General features: G+C 44.5%; 1 protein-coding gene across 4 annotated transcripts in view; it reads right to left on the bottom strand.

The window, feature by feature from the left end:
• CA10 (carbonic anhydrase 10) overlaps positions 1–26,073 on the bottom strand; it is a 380,746-nt gene that overhangs the window by 18,383 nt on the left and 336,290 nt on the right. For all 4 annotated transcript variants that reach the window (XM_081181501.1, XM_081181502.1, XM_081181503.1 and 1 more), the window contains 2 exons: positions 10,513–10,608; positions 6,590–6,662 (listed from right to left, as the gene is read on the bottom strand). In XM_081181501.1, the coding sequence (XP_081037627.1) occupies positions 6,590–6,662; positions 10,513–10,608 (169 nt within the window). The remainder of the gene's footprint in view (positions 1–6,589; positions 6,663–10,512; positions 10,609–26,073) is intronic.

The raw sequence follows: 26,073 nt of genomic DNA, 5'->3' as shown, positions 1-26,073 counted from the left end.
CATGTCCATCAATCTATCTACTGTCAGCCTGGAGATCTCACGTCCATAGCCGGGTTTTTTTTTCCAGTTCCACCTTGCCGTTTTTTTTTTAATAATGTTTAACTTCAAATGCCCAGTCTTAAAGAGGCCCCTGACAGGCCTTTAGTTTTCCTTGGTCTTTCACAATAATATGGCTCCTCCCTTGTTCTTTCCAAGTCGTCATCAGTCCTTTGTTCTTTTTTCTCACTTTCTCAGGTTTCTTTTCCTGTTCCGCTGCAAAAACATTCTAATTCAAAAATTTGATACCTCTACAGGGGTCGTTGTTAGTTCAGGAACAAAAACTTGCGTCCAGTCCCTTCCATTCTTCAATAGATGATTCTATTGTCTCCTTTAATATAAACACCTCTGTAGACAAAATACTGTTTCGTTTTTGCAGCTTTCCCAAAAGATAACAAGTCCTGTGCGATTCCAAGAGTATTTTTCCACTTACGACCGTTCTTGTAATGTCCCAAAACTCCTCTAGGGGGATTATAGTAACTTTGCTTCCTCAAATCCAAAAGTCAAATTGTTATTCCTTATTTTCGACAATTTATATCCAAATTGTAACCAAACTAACCAGCAAAGTCCTCATAGCAAAGTCCTCTTTATATTCTCCAACTTTGACAGCTACTTTGACAGCTGTCAAAGTCTCTGTCTCTCTTCGCCAGGCTCTCTCGCGGATCGCCCCGGTTCCGGGGGGGGTGGGGTGGGGTGTTGCACTTTCACTCTCACCATCCACTCTTCTCCTCCAGCACAGTTCTTATAATTTCCCATCGTGGAATTAATAATTTTTATCAAGAAACAGAAGCAAGCTCCTTTCTCGACCTTAGTTGCCAAATCCTTGTTTTAAAATGTCTACAATAGGGGGGAGACTGACTTCCTTTTTGGATCTCCCCCGCTCGTGCCGAATCCGAAATTTTTTTTTCTTCTCCTTTTAAGTCCGATTTCCAAATTACTCACGGGTTGTTGTTTATGGTCCAAATTTTCAATAGAAGAAGTCAGCGCTCTCCGTCGAATGGCATGCGACTTCGCTCGGCAGGGAAAGCAGAGGACTCATAGCACCACGCCACCCCCATCCCCCGCTCCGTAGCCTTTTAAAAGGCTCCTTCGCGGGTTGGGGGGCGCTAACGGTGCCCGCCGAGTCAACCATGTCCACGGGCTCCGTGCCCGTGGTTTTTGAGGGTCCCCGCGTCGCCGGCGCGGTAGGACCCAACCCCTGCCGAGCAGGCTCCCTCCGGAGCTCGGAGGGAGTCCGCCATTTGGCGATGGCACCAACCCGGAAGTCCTCGGGTTAAGATCTTTGCTTCAGGATGAGAACAGAAATCGTGCTCCAGCGGCGCAGCGGCAGCAGGAAGCCCCATTAGCTAACAGTTTCAGGTTAAGAACGGACCTCCAGAATGAATTAAGTACTTAACCCGAGGTACCACTGTAGTTTGTCCAACGTGGGGCTCAAACCCATGAGCCTGAGATTAATACCCTCATGCTTTACCAACTGAGAGGTATATAAAGTTAATACTATTGCTGCTAATAAAAGGTACTAGTGAGAAAAGAGTCTTTATAGTTGAAACATCCTAGCTTTGGAATGTTCTCCCCAGAGAGGTTTGTCCAATGCTAACTTTCATGTCATTTTGGTGCCTTTATATTTAATCTATTAATCTATTCTTGCTTTAAAATAATTTTACCTGCCCTATGGTTTTAATGCTATATTTTTTGTATGTAATTTACATTTTTTGTTAAGAGCTGCATTTAGAAATTTTACAGCTACAGGAGGGCATATAATTATTTAAAGCAAACAGATTTGTTGCATGATGGTGGTCTTGTTCGGTTGTCTACTAAAGACATTTACACTCGGGTCTTGAAAGAAACATTACAGTGGTACCTTGGTTCCCGAACGGCTTGGCTCCTGAACAAACCGGCTCTGAAACACCACAACCCTGGAAGTGAGTGTTCCAGTTTGCAAACGTTTTTCGGAAGCCAAACATCCAATACGGCTTTCGATTGAGTGCAGGAAGCTCCTGCAGCCAATTGGAAGGCGCGCCTTGGTTTTTGAACGGTTCCGGGTGTCGAACGGACTCCCGGAATGGATTCTGTTCGACAACCAAGTTACAACTGTATTCAAAGCCCAGACTGCAGCAAACTGCACAGGAAGTCCAATTACCATGTTACTTTTGCCTTAGTTTGCTGGCTGAAACCAGTTATCCAAGGTTTGAACATTTGACAGAATGCCCAACATAGATTAGTGCTATGCCACTTGCTACACAGAAAAGAGTGGCCAACTAACAGATGGCCACATGATAACTGGTCAAAAACCATCGGTATAATCTTCCATCACAATATAATTGTACTGTTAGCTTTGCCATGTCGATAATGAATGGACTTGGCACAAAAATCTTAATTGGTCAAGGAATTGCAGGAGTTCTGCGAGCTCTTATGCTATTCTTGATGTTGCATGCACCCATAAAGACAACAAGCATAATCCAAGCCTAAATCATCCACTATTTATTTCCTGGCACTCTCTCGAACCACCGTCAGATCAATTTACTTCCTGTAGTGTAATAGGTAGTCAGTACTTTTTGGTCTGCCAATAACTCCACAGGTATTTAAGTGCAAAATAACTGTGCTTTGTATCTTTTAATCCAGAAATCAATGGTGTGGCTTCCAAGGGTTGTTGCAATGCAGGTGTTAAAGTTTTAAAACTGATGAAATTCTGGGTTCTGTCTTTCAAAAACAGGAGCCCCAAAATTAGAATGCCTGTAAAAGGTGCAGAAATGTAGAGTTTTGACACAGATGATGAGCACAAGGGAGTAAGAAGTTCTTCTGATCTGAGAGAGGACCAAGCTATCTGAGGCTGCCCTTGGATTGCCTGAGAGTATTCTCCAGGAGACAGAGAATCTGGGTAAAAATCCAAGCCAATCCATGATTGCCACATCCCACCATCCTGTCACCTCTCACCCAAACAGATCCTCCCCTTTCCCTTAGCAGCAGTAGCAGCAGCGAAGATACCCTCATTTCTGTTGCTTCATTCATGACGGATAATAGTGTGGCAGGGTGTAGGGGGTTAGGAGAGCTATAGTTCTTTCTGGGGCTGTTCACCTCTCATTTTAAGATTAGCTTTATGAGGCCCCAAGTCCTTTTTTGAGTTTGGTAGGACATTTCCGGCCTGCACTTGAAACAGGCAGAGGAGACAAAATGTGATGAAGCTCACGGCGAAGAGGACTCCTCACAAGGGCACCCGACCTGCTTTGAAACATAAGCTTGATGTAGGAGGGCTAAGTAGGCACAATGAGAAGATGCCCTATCACAAGGACTACATCTGCCAAGGGTGGGAAGCCGAGATGGAGACAAAATGTACTCATCTTCTTGGGAGATTCATATGCAAAAGGAGGAGGAAACTGTTCATCACTGTGTGGGTCAGTTTCATAGATTGAGCTGCAATTGTGCAGTATGTGTCATGTTGAGTTTAAATTCACCGGCACTGGCTTTTGAAAGCCCCCAAATGGTCTGGGTGGGATCAGGGCAGGGGCTGGGAACCTTTTTACACCAATGGGCCACATTTCATTGTTAGTCACCTTCTGAGAACCATGTGTCAGTCTTGGGTGGGGCCCAAGGGAAAGAGTAACGCAGTAAAAAAAAGGTAAAGGACCCCTGGAAGGTTAAGTCAAGTCAAAGATGACTATGGGGTTGCGGTGCTCATATCGCTTTCAGGCTGAGGGAGCCAGCGTTTGTCCACAGGCAGCTTTCCGGGCCATGCAGCCAGCATGACTAAACCACTTCTGGTGCAATGGAACGCTGTGACGGAAACCAGAGCGCACGGAAATGGCGTTTACCTTCCCGTCACAGCAGTACCTATTTATCTACTTGCACTGGCATGCTTCCGAACTCCTAGGTTGGCAGGAGCTGGGATAGAGCTCATCCCGTCGTGGGGATTTGAACCGTCAACCTTCTGACTGGCAAGAGCAAGAGGCTCAGTGGTTTAGACCACAATGCCACCCGCATCAGTGGTAACTCAGTGGTACATTCCAGCTACACAAAAGTCTGAGAATTTTATACCTGCAGCAACAAAACAAAACATCACTCCAGCAAAAATCCAGGCAGTTAGAGCTGACCAGCTAATGAAACAACTTGGGGGGGGGTCTCCTATGAACAGGAATCTGAGTGAAAGGAGGGTCATTCCTCTACACAGAGCAGCTGGGTAGAGGAATGCTAGAGAACTGGACCTAGTAGATTGATAATGCTAGCAACATATGCTGGATGCACAGCTTCCGAATGTGCTTTGGCCAGCCCTCTTTACTGCAAGCATAAATCATCTGCTCATAATCTTCAAAAGTAATTTGGTACCCTGTCTTCTAGAAGCCTTGTATATCTCCTGTTGGTCTCTGAGCTGGATACATACTGGAAGTATGCGTTCTTTGCCCAACTCTATTCTGCTTTAGGACAATTTGTGAACTTCTCACTTAGAGTTGTATCCAGTGAAGCCATCCCATTCACAAGGATTCCTGCTTGCTCAATGGAACTTCTCCTCTGTCCACTCCCCCCAGCACATCCACCAATTCTGTTTCCTCCAATTCTCCAAAGCAGAATTATTATTATTATTATTTGGATAGCGCATCAAGGAGGAAGGAGGAAAGGGAGGGGAAGTTCCATTGTGTAAAAATGTAAGATTCTATGATATATGTAGGAAAGAACCTAAGACATGAAATGTGTGATGAAGAGGCCCTCAAACACTAGTTTTAGATGTTAGTTCCTGTAAGAACAAATGTGTTTCTTCTGGAAGTGCAGCAAAGAGAGTTTAAACCCAGAATCTTGAGTCCCCCAGTTACTGGCTTTTAAAAAGCTGAAATATTAGAGCAATGATTCTTTAGAACTATCAATATCGTTCTTATCACACTTACAGTCATTTCCATGAATTCCCATAACACTGCATGAAAGAGGGGTGGTTGCTAGTAATCATTAGGAAATAAATGAAGCACTCATCTAAAAACCCACTCTGAAAATCCAAGGGGCACTTGGCTCTTAGGATGTTCCTGACCCATCTTCTGTAGAGTATCTTTTGTGATGCTTTGAAAACCAGCGCTTCAATTATTGCATTAACTTTTCCTCATCTTGAACCTAATTCCGCACTCTTTAGCCTAACCAAAATTAAGTGAATGGCACTTCTTATTTTCTTCAAACTGAAACTGAACACTGACTGCACAAATGAAGCTCCTAAGCATGGGTTTTTAAAAAGCCAGCTGTTTAAAAGCAGCACGGAATTCCTTCTAATATATGAAACAAAATTAGATCTCCCCGCCCCGTGCAATGACACTATAATCCATCATCCAAGACATCTGTGAAATTACGTTCAATAACTTGGGGTTTTTTTGCATTTCTTTTTTGTCCTGAAAATGCTTCTAATCAATACTTGTTACTGCAGGAAGTAATTCTTATGTACTGTCTTTGACAACTCTATTCTAACAGCATTCTAATGCTGATGTTCTAATGCTATTAACTGGGCCACATGCTACCCATCACAGCTCTTGACTCATAGTTTTTGCAAATGGGTTTATGGGCTCTCTTCTTGCCTTGCTTTCCATGCAGGCTCTCCTCCTTACTACCTAGTTTCATCTAAGCATAGCTTATCACAATGTCCAAATTTATTTTATTTTATTTATATCTCACCCTTCATCAGTTTTAATGATCCCAGGGTGCTTAGCAATCAGGCATTGTAGCATGATCTTCACCCAACGTGGCATGTGCCCTGATTGGTTGTGTAGTGCTGAGGGAGTTTTCCTCTGTATGTTTGGATGAATGTCTACTTGTTATGTACAAGGCCTGACCTAAGAAAGACCACTCTACTTGTTTCTCCGCAAATTATATACTGTTTTTGTTCAATTTGCTCAGTAGAGTGTTATCAAGACTTTTCTCTCTGGACTCAATTTCCATTATTTAATTGACTTTGCTAACAGTTTTTAGGTGCTGTTGAAATATAATTAGGTCCAGATTTAATTAACCCAGTTGATATTTAAGTTCACAAGCACTTTAATATGATAAAGACATGTTTTTGAGAAAGCTTGATGCAACCATGTATAACCAGAAGTTATATCTCAAGTTAACACCAGCTAAGCAGATTGCTCATATTTTGTGTGGTAACTCCTTTTTTTTTTTAACACCCCATGGTTACCTTTGACATATTTTTTTATTGTGTATCTTCCGTTACGTTTTGATTCTGCTTTGAATTTTTGTTACCCACTTTAAAGGGCTTAGGCTGAAAAGGATGTTTATGAATGTTGAAATAAAAATTCCTTCCTTGCAGGGGGTTGGACTAGATGACCCTCGAGATCCCTTCCAACTCTACAATTTGACAATTCTATGAAATATAAATTAAATAAATGTTTCGTTGATCTCCATTCCCTCCCACACCTGGAAATACCTGTACTTATATCGAAAATGGTCTCTGACCAAATGCCCCTGAGGAAAACTGGAATAAGCTCACAGCCAATTTGGGAAGTGCCAAATCTTGGATTAGGCATTCCTCACAATGTGAATGATCCCCCCAGAACCCTTTATACATTTATTTCAAAAAGAAACTTACTTTTATACGTTATTCTGGTGATGGTGTCTCTATTAAGCATACGGTTTAGAAATGGATTTGATGATTCAGACACCTGTGAGAGAGATAATCTGTCGTCAAAAACCGGTCACCAAAAACACCTCATTATGGAAAAGTGCATCTGTTTGGGTGGTGGGTATTGGTGGAATAAAGCTGCAACTTGGGAACTGGCAGAAAGTTAACTTCTGAGGAGAAGCGCTCAACTCTGCACCCAACATAATTCTAAAGAAATTCTGTATCACCCTGTGAATGAGGCAGAAGAACAGAAGCCTTTCTTCTGCGGAGGAAGGAGACGTTCAAGAAATTGGCAGGACGGGTTTCGACTAAAAGCAAACATATTCAAACCCTTTAATATATGTGCCTTCCTCATTTCTGGTCTTTGAGGTTGTGTGAGACACTGTGACAGGAAACATGCTTTCTTCTTTGCCAGATCTATGAATCTGCTTCTCTTTTGTTTCTTCCACTCCTTTTATTCTCCTCAGGCCTCTGCCTCTATTTATTTTGATGCTTGGTTAAATTTTCATGTTGTGGTCATGATTCAAGGCCACACAGTTGTTGAGCGGAGCCTGACTGCAAATTTTATATAGGAGTTAATCAGCACTTGACATTTTGACTTGGGTTTGGATGACACGGGAAAGCAATAAGCGGTATCTTCTAGGAATTGTTCAGTACAAAAATCACATTCTCCACTAAGTCTTCAAAATTCATGAAGCAGCTATTCACACTGCCAACCGCCACCTCCCTCCAGCAGTGCGATTCTCTCTTTTCTAGAAACATATTGTTGGTACTGGCAGAAGGGTAGGGCTGGAACTGAGCAACCGAGAGACCTATTTTATTGGTCAGTCTTCTGTTGTTATGGAAGAAGCTCCAGTTGTGCCATACAGAGCTTTTCTACATAAATATATATTATATATATTTAAAAACAACCTCTCCAAAAGTTAAGAAACAATTTGCCAAGGGCAAACAGACCAAAGCATCACTTGGTCCTGCGGGATGATTTCATGTGATGAGAGAAAAAGGGATTCTACAGAAGAAGAAAAAATATTTGTCGAAAAAACCTACATGCCTAATCATTGGCAGCCTGCAACGTGAGGGCTGAACAATCTGTTTGGCAGCACAATCGGATCTGCAAACCGGAGTGGCTGCGAACCAGCTGAAAAAGCAGTAGGGAGGAGGATTTGCTTAACCCTCTTCCACCCACTGCTTTTCCTGCTAAACCCCTCCCCAAGCCACCATTTCCCTTGCCATAGCAAACACAAATCTGAGAACCCATATTCGGGAGAGGAGATGGCTGGAGGGAGGGAAATTCAAGGGGAAGCAGTAGGCGAGGAAGGGTTAAACACCTCCCCAACTCACAGCCTCCCCAACCCTCCTCCAGCTGTTTGGACGTGATTCAGAGTCTTACACTTGGTTTTTCTTGCCAAATAGGTAAAGGTAAAGGTACCCCTGCCCGTACGGGCCAGTCGTGTCCGACTCTAGGGTTGTGCGCCCATCTCACTTAAGAGGCCGGGGGCCAGCGCTGTCCGGAGACACTTCCGGGTCACGTGGCCAGCGTGACGAAGCTGCACCTGGCGAGCCAGCGCCGCACACGGAAACGCCGTTTACCTTCCCGCTATAAAGCGGTACCTATTTATCTACTTGCACTTAAGAGTGCTTTCGAACTGCTAGGTGGGCAGGAGCTGGGACCGAAAGACGGGAGCTCACCCCGCTGCGGGGATTCGAACCGCCGATCATCAAGCCCTAGGCACTGAGGTTTTACCCACAGCGCCACCCGCGTCCCTACTTCTTGCCAAATATCCACACTCAAATAATGTAACATGAGGCACCTAGCCAGGTTCATTGGGAGTAGGTACGTTGGCCCTCAATGGTTAGTGGTCATACATTGCCATACATTCTGGTAAGTTACTTCAGATACAGTGGCTGAATTTGCTTCCAGGACACTGTCCAGTAGGGAATTACAGCGAAGGTGGCAGAGCAGCAAAGAATATTGCATTTAAAGTGGAAAATACTGTTGAATCGTTGTATGGGCAGAGATATAAAGATCCTCAGATTTTATTTTTAAATTGCAGCCTGCAATTGCCCCTTATGATAATTTCCACAATTTTCTTGCCTGTTACTCATCTGTTTGACATCATTCTCCTCCACCTGTTGGACTTATATGCAAAGGATTTAAAATCAGAATGTATATGTTCAGACGAATATATACATAACATATTCAAATATATGTTCAGACAAATATATACATAACATATTCAAAAACAGTGGTACCCCGCAAGACGAACGCCTCGCGAGACGAAAAACTCGCAAAACGAAAGGTTTTTTCGTTTTCGAGTTGCCTCGCAAGACGAATTTCCCTATGGGCTTGCTTCGCAAAACGAAGCTTGCCCCGCAAGCTCCGGGGACAGCGGGTCTTCCCGCTGTCCCCGGACCTCTTTTGAAGCAAGGGGCGGTGGGGAGAAGCCTGCCCCTGCCGCCCGGCTTCGGAACGATGCTCCGAAGCCGGGCGGCGGGGCGGGAACACCTTCTGAAGGCGGGCGGGGGGCGAAAGTCTTTGCTCCCCCCTGCCTGCCTGTCCCGGAGGGCTTTTGAAGGCAGGCGGGGGGGGGCAAAGACCTTCGCCCCCCGCCCGCCTTCAGAAGAGGTCCAGGACCTCTTCTGAAGGCGGGCGGGGGGCAAAAGTCTTTGTCCCCCCTGCCTGCCTTCCCAGGGGCTTTTAAATCGCCCCGGACAGCGGAGAAGTCCTCCGCTGTCCCGGGGCGATTTTAAAATGCCGCCCGCCAGCATTTTAAGATCGCCCGGACAGCGGAGAAGTCCTACGCTGTCCCGGGTTTTTTTAAAATGCTGGGGGTGGGAAGAAAAGCCCTTGTCCCCCCCCCCAGCCTTCAGAAGAGGTCCGGGGACAAACTGTCCCCGGACCTGGTCTGAAGGCGGTTTCCCTAGGAACGCATTAATTGATTTTCAATGCATTCCTATGGGGAACCGTGCATCGCAAGACGAAAAACTCGCAAGACGAAGAGACTTGCGGAACGAATTAATTTCGTCTTGCGAGGCACCACTGTATATATTCATCCACTTTACTACAGAATATTTTTTTAAAGTTGCTAACCAATAGGTACCTCTGGCTTTTTCTTTTTTTAAAAAACAAAACAAACCAGAATGAAAATGAACAGGACGAGTTTCTCAGAGCTGACCCCAGAACACAAACATGTAGACATACAAATAAATGCTCTTCGAATATTATATCTGCCTTCACCCCAAGTTTATGTACCTTGCCAAGTGAAGCTTTGATTATTTACTGGGCCTTTAAGGACTCGAAGTAGTAATTCTGAATTTAATATGAAATCCCTTTTAGCATATACTGACATTCAGTGTGCATCAAACTAATATGGCCACAGAAACATCCACTCTAATACCATATGTTAAAAGATGGGAGGGAAAGAGGATCAGAGAAGCATAGAGGCAGTAACAGTGCAACCCTATCAATGTCTGTTTAGAAGTAAGTTCTTTTGAGTTCAACGGGGTACAGGACTGCAGCCTAAAAGAGGGCCATAGTGGATGTTCTAAAAGCATCTTTGGAATTAAAACATCTCCATACACTTTTGAAAAAATGGAAATGGTCTGTTGCAATTGAATTTCACACCGAGTACTGAGCCACAGTGATCATTTTTTTATCCTAAGGTATGGTGCACAAAGCTACAGAAACAATCTACCAGCTATTAAAGCAATCTACCAGCAATCTACTTAGGCTGCAACCCTGTACACACCTGGACCTTACTTTTGTGTTGCTATGTATTGGGAATCCACTGGAAGAAGGTTTAAATACAAGCAGTCACCAGTGCTCCTATTTTCTTACAACCATCTGAAAGGAATGTAACTCAAAACAGATGAAATTGTACGATACTTACTTTCATAAATATAGAAACTACCACCAAGCCATTGGGACTTTTTGCAGCTTCTGTAACATTTGTATACAACTCATGGTTATAGTGGATTAGTTGAACCTAAGGATAGAGGGGAAAGCAAATAATAAATACTGGAGAATCAAACCTGCTGCTGTCTTTCAAAACGACAAATACGCTTTTTAGAAATTCAGATTTGTTTGCAATGCGATCTCCTACCAAGCTTGTAAATTCATAATAGCACTCCCCCCCCTTTCTCCTTTTATCCTGGAGATTTTGCAGCCCGCATAATTTTAATAATTGCAGTGACCATCTGGCTTGTACTGGCACTGCACCAGTTGTTCCTCCTCTCTATTGTCAATAAGTGAATTTAACACATTAAGATGCAAAATGCACCACAGAGGTCGGCACCGTTCTGCTGCTTGCCGTAGCAATTTGCCACCGTAGCCCAGGAGTGTGTCTGTTTTTCTGCATCCCAGTCTGCAAAGGGTGGAGGGCTGGAGATGGGCCCTTTGCCCAAGCATGAGAGGTAGAAGCTGGTGGTTAAGGTTTGCAATAGCAACGCAGGATGAACAACTGAAAACAATGATCAGAACCTGACCCAGACTTCAAAACTGTGCATAACAACCAGAGCTGTGCCACTTGTCACATGCCATGTGAAATACAACCTACCAATTGTCTCGCAGGAACCAGCGGCGTAGGGTGGGTTGTCAGCACCCGGGGCAAGGCAAGTAATTTGCGCCCCCTAACCCGGGGCAAGGCAAGTAATTTGCGTCCCCTAACCCGGGGCAAGGCAAGTAATTTGCGCCCCCTAACCCCTAACCTGCCGCCGCTGCCAGCTTCTTCTTGCTGCTGCCTGGTCTGGTCTGGTGTGGTTGTCTCCCGTGCTCAGCGCTGCGCTGGGCGGCCGCTGCACTGTCCCTCCCCCAGATAGTCCCTCGCTCTCTCTCCGCACCGCATGCCTGGCACCCCCCCTCCACAGTGGGTGGCGACCCAGCGGCTCGGATCAGATTCACACAGCCAGCAGTGCAGTGAGAGAGAGTGAGTGAGCCAGGTAGGGGCAGAGAGCTGAGAGTGCAAGCGCCCCCCCCAGATGTTGCGCCCGGTGCGGCTGGCCCCCCCTGCACCCCCCACACTACACCACTGGCAGGAACTATGCTCTTTACATGGTTGCTGCCTGAGTCCACACACAATCCACATCCCCCCCCAACCCACCCAAAAACAAATACTTAGGGGACAGCTACCCTACAGGCCCCAATATACAGTGGTACCTTGGGTTACATACGCTTCAGGTTACATACGCTTCAGGCTACAGACTCCACTAACCCAGAAATACCACCTCGGGTTAAGAACTTTGCTTCAGGATGAGAACAGAATAGAATAGAAATAGAATAGAAAAAAAATAGAATCATAGAGTTGGAAGAGACCACAAGGGCCATCGAGTCCAACCCCCTGCCAAGCAGGAAACACCATCAGAGCACTCCTGACATATGGTTGTCAAGCCTCTGCTTAAAGACCTCCAAAGTAGGAGACTCCACCACACTCCTTGGCAGCAAATTCCACTGTCGAACAGCTCTTACTGTCAGGAAGTTCTTCCTAATGTTTAGGTGGAATCTTCTTTCTTGTAGTTTGGATCCATTGCTCCGTGTTCGCTTCTCTGGAAATCGTGCTCCGGCGGCGCGGCAGCAGTAGGAGGCCCCCCATTAGCTAAAGTGGTGCTTCAGGTTAAGAACAGTTTCAGGTTAAGTACGGACCTCCGGAACGAATTAAGTACTTAACCCGAGGTACCACTGTATATTGAAACATGCAAAAGGGCTACTTTGGTTCTCTGGGACACAAATTATGCAGCTGTGATGTAAACCATGTAATTATTTTTGAATACAGAGATTCTCCACCATCCTCACCTTGGGGCAGTGACTGCCCATTAAACTAGGCTATGTGAAGATATATTGCATATGATAAACAGTACACTTTGGAGTAGGTTGCCGTATTTCAAAAAGTGAAGATCCAGGCAGAAAAGTTATTGAGTTTTTTTCTGTTCGTTTTCCACCAATTTCCAGACCCTGCTTGAGGCTGCAGTATTCTGGATATGTCCGGGAAATTTCGGACATATGGCAACCCAGCTTTAAAAAACCTGTAGGTTGCTAAAAGTGTGCAGGATTTTGGCAGAGGGATCTGAATCACTGGAATCCTTTAACTAGAGGTTCCTAGCCATTTACCTTTCAAATTGGTATTCTTCCTGTGCATATCTCCCTGCCTTCTGCTTTCCCACCAAGATCTTTCATTTAAAACCACTCTTTACTTTGTAAACCAAATTCTTCATTGCAAAGCCTTTTGGGGGAAAGGGGGTTGCCTTGCTTCCAACACAATAAAATCCATCATGATGAGTAACTGCCATCAGCACCACCAAGAAGCAAAGCCGGAACATACGAAGCACACGCTGTCAACCATTTGAGTGGGATTAAATATGTAGATTGTTAAATGGTAATTGCCTGCAACTTGTGGGCACTACAGCAATGGATTCATCAAAAAACATTGAGAAAAATGGAAGCTCTGGACGGAACAAAGAGGCAAACATATTTGTTAGGTTTCGAGCAAATGGGGCGAGAAAACTGACCAGACGTCGTGAGAGGAGGCCTTGTTGACTGGCATTGTTATATCTTCATATATGGAGAAATAGACTGGAGCAGAACCCCCGACATTTAAGATTATACAGTGGTGCCTCGCAAGACGAAATTAATCCGTTCCGCAAGCCTCTTTGTCTAGCGGTTTTTTCGTCTTGCGAAGCAACCCTATTAGCGGCTTAGCGGATTAGCGCTATTAGCGGTTTAGCGGCTATTAAAGGCTTAGCGGCTATTAAAGGCTTAGCGGATTAGCGGCTAAAAGGCTATTAGTGGCTTAGCGGCTTAGAAAAAGGGGGGGAGCGAAAAAAAATCGGAACACTTGCAAGACGTTTTCGTCTTGCAAAGCAAGCCCATAGGGAAAATCATCTTGCGAAGCAGCTCAAAAACGGAAAACCCTTTCGTCTAGCGGGTTTTCCATCTTGCGAGGCATTCGTCTTGCGGGGCACCACTGTATACTTAATCTTATAAATCAGGACAAAAATGGCGTGACTTATCAATGCAGTTGTGGTAAGTGAAGTGGGGAGGCAGGTTGGCGTTGCTCACCAGCCTTCTGGACACGGAGCATTGCTGCCAGTTCCTGAGAAAGGCAAGGTGAACGGAGTGGGGTGCAGTCCGGGCATGGCGGCACAAGCATCAGATGGGCTCTGCTGCCAGGTCTGCACCACCCCTTCCACTCCCTCTCTCCGGAAACAGCAGTGGTGAGTGGTGTCCACAAGGCAGGGGAGCAATGCCAACTGTTGTCATTGGCATCCATCTGGCTTGAGGGACAATGGAGTGCACCTCCAGGGGTGAAGTCAAACTGCTGCATCAGCAGCACCCAAGTGACCTCCCCGGGATGCAAGTCTGGGCAGTGTGTATAATAATAATAATAATAATAATAATAATAATAATAATAATAATAATAATTTTGTATTTGTACCCCACCCATCTGGCTGGGTTTCCCCAGCCACTCTGGGCGGCTTCCAACAAAGATTAAAAATACATTAAAATGTCACACATTAAAAACTTCCCTCAACAGGGCTGCCTTCAGATGTCTTCTAAATGTCAGGAAGTTGTTTATCTTCTTGACATCTGACGGGAGGGCGTTCCACAGAGTGGGCACCACTACTGAGAAGGCCTTCTGCCTGGTTCCCTGTAGCTTAGCTTCTCGCAGTGAGGGAACCGCCAGAAGGCCCTCAGAGCTGGACCTCAGCGTCCAGGCAGAATGATGGGGGTGGAGACGCTCCTTCAGATATACTGGGCCGAGGCTGTGTGTATGGAGGTCCTGGGTTGCCCAAACGACAAGACCCTCTCTCAGCATCATTGATGTGGTCCAAAGGAAAACAGAGCAATACGTTTGGCACCAGCTTGGCTGCAGGAGTTGATGGCAGGAGGAGTGCAAGACGCCATCCAACCATCTTAGCACTTCCACTCTGGAATTGTGTAGGTGCCCTTTATCTTTGGTTGTCTTGGGACATCTGCAGCCCACCTTGTCATCCAAGGGCTTTCATTTATGTGTTTTTGCGACAGCTGAGATAACACTTTTGGTTCCAACTGGTCCAAGTTCACAAGCAAGCACCCCAAGCTTGAGGAGGCATCGTTTGCCGCGTGCAATAAAACAGTGACAACAGCATGCAGTCCTGAACGACATCCGTCACTGTCTCTTGCAGTTCTGAGAGTTGATCCCAGCATCTCTGCCACACTGAACTCCTCTTGGACCATGTGTCTGCGTAGCAAAATCACTCCCTGGGTGGCAAAATGCTTTGTATCTGATGCTTTTGGCTAGAGAAGTCTGACTGTGGCTTGAGTAGTGAAGAGAGCTATGTAGAACTTCAATTTAATTGCTAGAGAGAGAGAGAGAACGTCTAAAGCAGGCAGATTTTAATAGGAAGGTCAACATGGTTGGTGCACTGTATTAATTTATCTTAGTTTATAACCCATCAGAGGAGAAAAATAATGCTTGACCTTTTTTTTAACGTTTGACACAGTAGGTTATTTTTTCAAGCAAGCAAACAAACTAAACCGGACAGAAGTAAAAATGTCAAAGGCAATGAAGTCATCTACAGAGTTTTGACAGCCAGCAGAGCTGGAGGAAACATTAGTACAATCCTATTGTGGTCTGTCTTCTAAAGGGCCTTGTAAAGAATTAATGAGATTTCCCACTAAATGGTGACAAGAGGGCAGAGGCTCATTAGCCACGAGTTTATGATTTTATTGTACTTTTTTATTATTATAACATCTTAAGACTTCGGGATTGTGCCCCTGTTGGCATTTTTTTGGACTCGGTAGCAAAGGGTTTCATCTTTATTTCCTAGCACTCACTCCAGAAGCCAAGGGCAGGCAAGGAGTTCAGGAAGAAAGAGGTGATGACCTTTGGCTTGCTGGATTTTCCTCTCTGCTAACTCTCAGAGATGGAGTTATCCATGTTGCTTCAAGGAAAGGAGCTGTGATTATAAGGCATAATGAGCCCAAAAGGGTTGTGGACAGAGTTCAGCTCCTGATTCTGTAATTGCGAGGCCGTCTGTGTAACAAACAAATGCTGGATGTGCACTCCTGAAAGAAGAGTTTGTGTGATCAACAGAATAAACTAAAATAATAATAATAATAATAATAATAATAATAATAATAATAATATTTATACCCTGCCCATCTGACTGGGCTTCCCGATGGCTACACTAAAGTCTAAAGTCTAACAACGCTCATGAGAGAGGTTTTCACTGAGATGCTACTACAGTGGTACCTCGGGTTAAGAACTTAATTTGTTCTGGAGGTCCGTTCTTAACCTGAAACTGTTCTTAACCTGAGGTACCACTTTAGGTAATGGGGCCTCCCGCTGCTGCCACACAATTTCTGTTATCATCCTGAAGCAAAGTTCTTAACACGAGGTACCATTTCTGGGTTAGCGGAGTCTGTAACCTGAGGTACCACTGTACAGCTAATGGGATTGGGGCACACATTATGAGGGAAACACGAGTTCCCAGCCCAGTGGTTTACTTCACAGCTCCCAAGAAGAGTATGAAGTAGTGGCCTCGTGGGAGTCATGAGAACTTGACAGAGACCCCTGTAGGACTACATTTGTCCCCTGTGCCTGAGGTTGCCCACCCCTGGTCTAAAGTCTGTACCACATTTTACCGTTTGATTCAGTGAAGATATTGTGCAGGTATATTACACCAACATTTTCTGTGGTTGCTCTGAATCCATTTATTGGGAATCCAGTATTCTAGGCCCAGCATATTTGGATATGTGAATAGTTCCCAGGAACTGGGACATTTATATACAATGCAATTTATACAAAATGTTCTACAAATCTTTCAGCCCTTTCAACACCCCTGGGTTTTTCCATGTTCCCCCCATTCCCTCCTCTGAAAAGAGTACAACATAAGAATGCATGTTTGGGGCACAATATAACTGTACGTGAATGTCCGAGAAATTTAGTATGACCTGCATGTCCTCTAGCCCTTCCTAGCTTGGAAAAGTTAATATAGTGAATGTAGTATTATGCAATCATATTAATGGAGGTATTTATGAGTAGGCAGTAAGTAATTATCCCCACTCCAGAGATGTCCAAATAATTTATGTGATCAAGGTTTAACTAAATTGTGATCCACTTTGGCTCCCCAGATTGTAGGCTCCTGACTCTCATACCCTCCTGTGTACTTAACTTCTTGTTGATTTTTGGCTGAATTAATTAAATACATCAACCATTTTAATAATAAAATTGACTTAAAATCTCATGGCAAGTAGATTTAAACACCATTTATAATGAAAGGCCAACTACTTTAAATCAACTTAGCAGATGGGGATTGTAACAACTCCTATTTCATTACAGCTGGAGTAATTCATGGCATTAAAATGGCTGTTTGTAAAATAAATGGGCCACAAGAGATGGGGGCGAGAGGGAGAGAGAGAGGAAAGGAAAAATCAGGATGCTGTGGTAATGGGGAAGTATAGGAACAAAGAGAACCATCTGTCTTTGATCTTATTCCTTCCTACTACCTTGGGTCAGAGAGGAAGGGAAAGGATGTTGAAAGAAGAAAGACCAGGAGCAAGAAGAAATGAAGGTTGTGAGAAGAAGAATCACTCAAAACGAAAGGGTGTGCGTTTGAGTATGTGAGAATGAAGGAATAGGGAGGGGCTAGACTACGTGGTAGGTTGCCTACAGCAGAGGAGGAAATTGTCCGGCAGAAGAGGAAATTGTCCATGGGAGTTTTGGTGCACAGATGATCAATCTGTGTGATGTAATCCATTGGTACAGTCAAATGCAGTCAAGTTCCTTATTTCCCTAGAGTGGGCACAGGAAAGGGGACATCCAGTCAGTGTAACTTCCTGTTCCACTGGTCTGGAGCCATAGCTGTCAACCGTCCCTTATTTAGCGGGAAACTCCCTTATCCCAGCGCCGTGTCTTGCTGCTGTCCCTTATTGATGATGTCCCTTAAATTTCCCGGGTTTCGTGCTCACCCGGCTCGGAAGGGAAGCAGCGGCTCGGGGTCCTCCACCGCGTTTGAGAGAGTGCGCGCTGGCGCCGTCGTCCTGGCGCAAGGAGTTCCATTGTCCCTTCCCCGCCCGAGAGAGAGGGAGGAGGGAGAGAGACTCGCCCACGTTGCCCATGAGCCTGGAGGTGGTAGCGGTGGTGGCAGCTGAGGAGGCGGCCTGAGGGAGGAGGAAGAGGAGTGGATGGGGAGGGACGCAGAAGGACGGCACTTCAGCGGCTGCTGCCGTGCTGCAACCGCCTCATGCCAGATTGACAGCATCTGTCAATTCTACGAATGTATGTAACTCTTTACAACAGCAAAATCCCTTATTTTGGCTGCTGATCCATTATTTTCGAGGCTGCTGGTCCCTTATTTTCAGATCTGTAAGTTGACAGCTATGTCTGGAGCTTCTCCTCCTGCATGTGACCTGGAGGATGGGCGTGGCTCTGGTTGACTCCATAAAAGAGCCGAGTCATGCAGCCATTTTCTCACTTGCAGTCTTGTTGTTTTTCTCTTGTCTTGCTTGCTGTTCTTTTGCTGCCATGCTGCTCCCCTGCAGCCATTTTGTGTTATCTTAATGTAATTTTGCTGTCCGAGACATTTGACAAACAATTGACTAAAATACAACTTAAAATGCAGCCTCATTTCAGTAGAAACTCAAATCAAAAACTTTTTGGGGGATGAAAACGTCAAATCTTCACCAAGGCCAACTATCCAGACTGGTCCTACGTGGGCCAGAAAAAAGCTCCCCAAATAGGAGTTCCATCACAGAAGGAGAAAGGAAAAAGGAAAGAGGGGAAGGGGATCAAGTTGATTCCAAGCCAAAGGCCAGGTGGAACAACTCTGTCTTACAGGCCCTGCGGAAAGAAATCAGATCCTGATTTATGTAATCACTAAGTAAAGCCTGCCTTTCAGGGATCATATCGTGAACTGAAATGTGAGTAAACTTTTCGTTACTTTACTCAGGCTTTACTCAGAAAGACTCTTTATTATTTTAAGAGGGATCCAAGGGGACACCAGGAAACTGTTATGTACTGAAGTCTCACCCTGGGCCAGCAGGGGGATACTGTAGATAGTTATGCAAATGAAGGATCGAAAGTGACGTTCAGTGATTGGATAGTTTGTATGCAAATAAAGGATCGAAAGTGACGTTCAGTGATTGGATAGTTTTAGAAAGTTGCAACAGTTACATTGTTCTGGCGCTCTATATAAGCAGGCTGACTGAGCTTCTCAGCTCAGTTCTGTTCCAGCTTACAAATAAGAGCTGCTTTGGAAGAATCGCTGTGTTGTCTGCCATGTTCGCCCACAACTTAACAGAAACAATCTTAACTAAGAGATTCAAACGAATCTGCAAACTAGCTTCCAGCTATATTAAGGGGAAGGAAGTGAGTGAAGGAAGGATAAAACTTATTCAATGTATCCTTAACATTCCCACACAAGCTACTGAAAAATTATCTAGGAACAGTTGGTATGTGTGGCGAGCCAACCATTTGGAGAATGGACCCTGAGTTTTTGTTCCATCTCGACATAAACCCAATATAATTTCATGCAGTGGGCATTTCACCAGATGAAGGTGGAGAAACAAGTCTAAGAGCTCTGAAACGGCAAACCGTTGAGTTCCCAGCCTAAAATGACTTTTAAGACCCCCCATAGCAAGGAGGCCCTGCGGTAACTGAAGTGGAATGCATGCTCAGTGCAGGGCAATTGCCTTCTGGAACATCCTGAATACTCTTGGCTGGTCAGTCTTGACTACTGGGTCTCAAATGGACTTAATGAGCTGACGAATGGCGGTTCACTGAAATTCAAGAATGGCAGAGCTGCTTCATAAGAAGATCCCTGCTGGATCAAGCCAATGACCCATCTCATCCAGCAACCTCTTCTCACAGGGGTCAAGCAGTTGCCTACAGAAAACCCTCAGGCAGCGCCTGAGGACAACACCACTCTCCCCATCTGTGCTTTCCAGCAACTGGTATTTAAGTGCATTGCTGCCTCTGACCATGGAGGCAAAGTATAGCCACTGTGTGGCAAGTAGCCATTGATAACACTTCACTGCAAAGGCAAGATAATAAGAACGTACGCAAAAAGAAGGTACCTTTTATCATATGTGGTGGAAATGTAAGGTAGTAAAAGAATTTTGGGAAATGATATATAATGAGTTGAAAAAAAATGTTTAAAACAACTTTTTATAAAAATAACTTGAAGCCTAGGTGCCGAAAATATTATTTATGTATTCAACCACGGCTGCGCGGATGTTATTGGCTTAGAGATGGAAAGAAGAGAAAGTTCCTAACAGAGAAGAATGGCAGATGAAGTTGATGGATTATGCCAAAATGGCAAAAATGACTGGAAGAATCAGAAATCAGGGAGACCAAAATTTTAATAAGGAATGGGGAAAGTTTATAATTTATCTTAAAAACTATTGCAAACAGTTAAAATCGTTAGTAGAATTGGAATTTACACTTGTATTTTAATGGTGAATTTTGGACACAATGGAGAGGTAAAAGATTCGGATTATCATAAAAGATGCAGGAGGAAATGATTAACAATAGGACCCACAAAGGGAAGGAGGGAAGTACATGGGAATTTATGGAATTCTCTTTTTGTTTTGTTTGACAATTGTTTGTAAATTTTAAAATCTGAAAATTGAATAATAATAAAAAAATAAAAGCTGCTCTGCCACCTTCTGGAGAAACAGTAGAGATATTAATGGACTAGTGAAACTTGTGTTAATTACAGATTGGCTTTTAAGTCTTTAATTTTTTTATTTAGTCTGCCATACATTTTAGCATCGCTCCCTTGCCACTGTGTTTTACCGTCAGGTTCTTGATTTTAAGCACAAAGGCAGAGCATGTGATGGTGAGTAATTTCTTCTAATCATGGGGCACCCTTTCAGTATCTCCTCCTTTTATCTAATTGACATGTAAATTCAGGCCAGGGATACTGCAGCCAGAGTCCTCTGTGGGCCATGAGGAATCTGACATGTGGTCCTAGGAACCTGTCAGACAAGAGACAGTAAGAAATGACCCTTGTTAGTACCTCAGGTGTTTCGGCCTTTGAGTTGTGGATACAGGCAAGCTAATGCCAGTGTACTTGAAGAAGCAAAGATCACCAGTGGCAAAGCAATGATTCTTCAACATCAACTTCATTGGACTGGTCATGTTGTAGAATCATAGAATCATAGAGTTGGAAGAGACCACAAGGGCCATCGAGTCCAACCCCCTGCCAAGCAGGAAACACTATCAGAGCACTCCTGACATATGGTTGTCAAGCCTCTGCTTAAAGACCTCCAAAGTAGGAGACTCCACCACACTCCTTGGCAGCAAATTCCACTGTCGAACAGCTCTTACTGTCAGGAAGTTCTTCCTCATGTTTAGGTGGAATCTTCTTTCTTGTAGTTTGGATCCATTGCTCCGTGTCCGCTTCTCTGGAGCAGCAGAAAACAACCTTTCTCCCTCCTCTATATGACATCCTTTTATATATTTGAACATGGCTATCATATCACCCCTTAACCTCCTCTTCTCCAGGCTAAACATGCCCAGCTCCTGATCATCGTCTTCCAAAGCAACTACTCTATTCCAAACTTAAAAATGGAAAGCGTAATGCTGGTGGTCAACGAAAGAGGTTTAAAGACTCTCTCAAGGCAAATCTAAAAAAAGGTAGTATAAACACCGAAAACTGGGAAACACTGGCCTGCAAGTGCTCCAACTGGAGAACAGCCTTTACCAAAGGTGCCATGGGCTTTGAAGACACTTGAACTCAGGACAAAGGGGGAAATGTGCTAAGAGGAAGGCACATTTGGCAAATCCACACCGTGATCAACTCCTGCCCAGAATCCTATGTTCCCACTGTGGAAGGACATGTGGATCCAGAATTGGCCTCTACAGTCACATACAGACTCACTGTTAAGACCGTGTTCATGGAAGACAATCTTACTCGGCTAAGAGTGATCACCAAAGACGACTGGCTTGAACTCTTTCCACCCCAATTGGGAGAAAATCCATTTGTATGTGCCCGTGATGGCTGTTCTGTTTCAAAGCATTTTTATAGTGTGTGTGTGTGTGGGGAAATACAGCGCCATGATTGGTTCCTCAGCTTAGCACAAAGAAACAAACAAACCAGGCTTTGTTGGGCAATCAGAAAGCTATTTCTGTGTTTTCCTTCTTTTCGTAAAACAGGTATTAGCATTTGAAATAAATATCTTTAAAAGATCCTGCGAGGCTGCTTTGCTTTGTAGAGCCACCTCAAGAGCTCTGTCTAAATGGCTTGAGACCCAACGCTTGGTTTATCATCAATCTTCCCTGCTGTTCCTAACACAGCTATGATCAGTGGAGACACTCAGCCTGACAAACGCTTGATTTAAAAGAGAAGGCGCTGATGGCAAAGTGTGCTCTGCCTCGAGGTCGCTTGTTTGTCTCAATATAGTTTGTATTAACAGTAAGTGCCTTGACAGGTATGTCTATTATTGGGAGAATGCCTCTGGTTATTAAACTGATGCATTTTAAACTATGTACGGTAGAGTCTGAATCATGCATTTAAACCTGGGTATCTGCATGTTAACTGCGGGGTGAAGTCTGGGCATTCAAAAATCTTGCACAGGAGTTTGAGGCCTCTGTGCCCCACTCCCTCCCTCTTTTTATTATTATTTATTAAATTTGTATACCGCCCTATACTTGCAGGTCTCAGGGTAGTTACAATATAAAATCACAAAATACATAATAAAAACAAAAACAAAACAACGCCCCTCTCGTTCACCTCTGCGTATTAACTTCTCCTTGTCTCTCTCTGGCTACAAATGGATATACGGTGGTACCTTGGGTTAAGTACTTAATTCGTTCCGGAGGTCAGTTCTCAACCTGAAACTGTTCTTAACCTGAAGCACCACTTTAGCTAATGGGGCCTCCTGCTGCCGCCGCGCCGCCGGAGCACGATTTCTGTTCTCATCCTGAAGCAAAGTTCTTAACCCGAGGTACTATTTCTGGGTTAGCGGAGTCTGTAACCTGAAGCGGATGTAACCCGAGGTACCACTGTACTTCTATAAATTGGTTGCCAACATAAGTGCAAGAGACTATCTAGGTTGCTTTGTCTGATCACACTGTTCTTCAAGACCTAATGCTGGTTATCTGGTCTCCAGAGCTGGAGGTGGCATTACGTACCCCGATTCTGCAGATCCCGTCTTGGGTGAGGTCTCAGGGACTTAATCTACACATACATATTTTAAAAATGCTGTGAAAATGCTTTTTTTTTAAAAAAAAGTTTTGAAATATATATGGAATTTGCCATTAGCTCACTAGCACCATCTTGTGTCACATTTATATAATGCACTTAAAACATTCTATTTGCAGCTGTGTAGCTGAGCCCAGGCATTCCATCTGGTTGCCCCTTTATTCCCCATGTCTTGCTCATGCTGTGGTCCATGATTTCTCAGGAGGAGTCCTTGTCTACTTCCATCTCTGGAAGCCTTGACAGGTCTTGACAGTTTATTGGGAGTATCCAGACCATAAGGAAGTCTCTGAACCATGACGACGATTGAGGCACAATTCTGACCAGCTGTTTAAATTGCTGAATGAACATTTTATACATTTGTGCCAATGCATTTAGGAGTATGGAGTGGAGGTGAGAAAAATCACAACGCTAGTCTGAAATGTGAACCTCGTCTCAGAACTTGCGCCTTATCCCTTACCTAGCTTGGAAGTTTCTGAGGTGTACAGAACTGAGAACCTGAAAATATGGATACCTGCTGGATAAATAAGTTCCTTCCAGTATGGAATATCTTAGGGAGCGGGAACTAGTCTTTTTTGCTTAGTAAACTCTGAAACACCATATGCATTAATGGTATATTACTATTATAACTAAAAGGGATGCGGGTGGCGCTGTGGGTTAAACCACAGAGCCTAGGACTTACCAATCAGAAAGTCGGCAGTTCGAATCCCCGCAACGGGGTGAGCTCCCGTTGCTCAGTCCCTGCTCCTGCCAACCTAGCATAGATACCGCTCCGGCGGGAAGGTAAACGGCGTTTCCGTGCACTGCTCTGGTTCGCCAGAAGCGGCTTAGTCATGCTGGCCACATGACCCAGAAGCTGTACGCCGGCTCCCTCGGCCAATAAAGCAAGATGAGTGCCGCAACCCCAGAGTCGGCCACAACTGGACCTAAAGGTCAGTGGTCCCCTTACTATTATAACTACAACCACTGTTAGGGCACCAATCATTTTAGCAAGTCCTTGCGAATATTAGTTTGAATTTCATTTGTGTAACAACTACTGCACATTTTCAATGGAGAATTAGAAGGAGCAGATCATAGCTATAGGGAGCTTCACCCCCCCCCCAATAATTTAGCACCAAGAGCATTGTTTACAGTGAAGACTGCAGAGAAAAATCCCCTTTCAGTTCTGGTTTTGAGCTTCCAAGCCCTTGTTATAAGCTATTGATTTTCTTCGGAAGATTCCCTTTGTAAGATTAATTTGCCACAGAACAACTGAGCCTTCTTTGCTTCCCTTGAGGAAAAAAGCCTCTTTTTTGTTCTTTCTTTCAGGGAGAGGGTTAGAATTAAGATTAATTACTCTTATTTTAGCTGACAATTCCCCCCCTCCCCCAAATCAGAAAGCATCCTGGTTCCATCTCCAAAGACTGCATGTTTGAGACACAGCAGTTTTGAGCAATCCAAATATAGAGGAGTCTTACTAAGAGTAATCTATATTATGGTTTTTCTTATTACTAAAGCAAGAATTCAGCAGGTCAGTAAGGGGAAACTCTCATTCTGTAGCAAAGCAGCATAGTTCTGGCTGGCAACAAAAACAAAATTTGGAAAATGACAGTGGAAAATGGTGCCTAATGGAAGGTAGAAACAGATAGAGGCTTTTTAAAAAAGGTGTGTGTGTGTGTGGGGGGAGAGAATAAAGGTGAATACATGATGTCTCTGATGTTCCTATTCATTTCCTTTGTCTCTGGCCAAACAGCTTTGTAGATGTTTGAACAGCTACAAAAAGCCATGATCAGAGATGATATTATGAAGAGTCCAGGGCTCCCCCCCAGCTGGAACTCACTGGAACTCAGTTCTGGCACCTCTCAGGTTGATGCCATTGCCATTATAAGACAACAAGGGAGGTGTTCATGGCGAGTTCCGGCCCCTCTTTTTCTAGAAAAATGGTACTGAATGAATCTAAACACCAAGGGCAATTTTGCTTCCATCTGAAATAACTACATTGTCCGTCTCTCACTCTACCAACAAACCAGCTGAACTGAGAGTCAGTGTAGTGATTCGCATAATGGACTGGGACCTGAAAGACCATGGTTCAAAATCCCACTTGGCAATGAAGCTGATTGGTGACCTCAGACTGGCCACTATCCCTCAGCCTAACCTACCTTACAGGGTGGTTGTGGAAACAAACTACAGAGCGAGAAAGCATGTAGGCCAAAAGCTGTTTAGGGAAGCTTTTAATGTTTGATGTATTATAGCATTTTAAAAATTTTTGGGAAGCCGCCCATAGTGGCTGGGGAAGCCCAGCCAGATGGGCGGGGTATAAATAATAAATTATTATTATTATCTTGTGCTTCTTGAAGAAAAGGTGGAATATAAATGTATACCTGAAGGAGTGTCTCCACCCCCATCATTCAGCCCGGACACTGAGATCCAGCACCGAGGGCCTTCTGGCGGTTCCCTCGTTGCGAGAAGTGAGGCTACAGGGAACCAAACAGAGGGCCTTCTCGGTAGTGGCGCCCGCCCTGTGGAACGCCCTCCCTTCAGATGTGAAGGAAATAAGCAGCTATCTTTAAAAGACATCTGAAGGCAGCCCTGTTTAGGGAAGTTTTTAATATTTGATGCTGTATTGTTTTTAATACTCGATTGGGAGCTGCCCAGAGTGGCTGGGGAAACTCAGCCAGATGGGTGGGTATAAATAATAAAATATATTATTATTAGGCCCTTTCTGTTGTAGTCTTGTCTACTGAGCAACAATGTGCAAAACTCAGAGAAGTGGAAGGCCAGCCAACCAGAAGAGTCTCGGAGGTGTACTTGCCTCGAAGCAGAATCAGGTCCAGTCCTAGGGTTGGGCAAACAGCAATCCACATGGTCAGTCTGTGCAGGGGCCAGGGAATCTGGTGATCATGGGGTCAAGTGTCACGACGAGCAGGAAGCAGCGAGGTAGGACCAGGAACTACAAGCATTCTTATCAGCATCTGACTGCTGCTGGAAGCTCTGCTTACGAAGGCTGAAGCCAGCTGGTTCTCATCAATGCCTCCTCCCCTGTATCCTTGATGGCTGATCAGCTGCAGGTGGAGTCACTTCACCTTCTCCCCCTTCAGGCTGCTGTTCAGCAGGTGAAGCTGACTCCTGGCCCATGACAAAACTCCCCCTTGCAAATTCTCTTTTGTCCCACATCGGTGTTATTAGCAAATCACAGGGCAAACTCATGCTTGCCTCTTAAGTTGCCTCATAATAAATAAACAGAATAAAGTTCCATTGCTGTCAGATAGAGAGCATAGCTGTTGCAAAGCACA

The sequence above is a fragment of the Podarcis bocagei genome, assembly GCF_964188305.1.
Source record: "Podarcis bocagei genome assembly, chromosome: 2".
Taxonomy (NCBI): Eukaryota; Metazoa; Chordata; class Lepidosauria; order Squamata; family Lacertidae; genus Podarcis; species Podarcis bocagei.
This window is presented reverse-complemented; position numbering and strand designations above follow the sequence as displayed.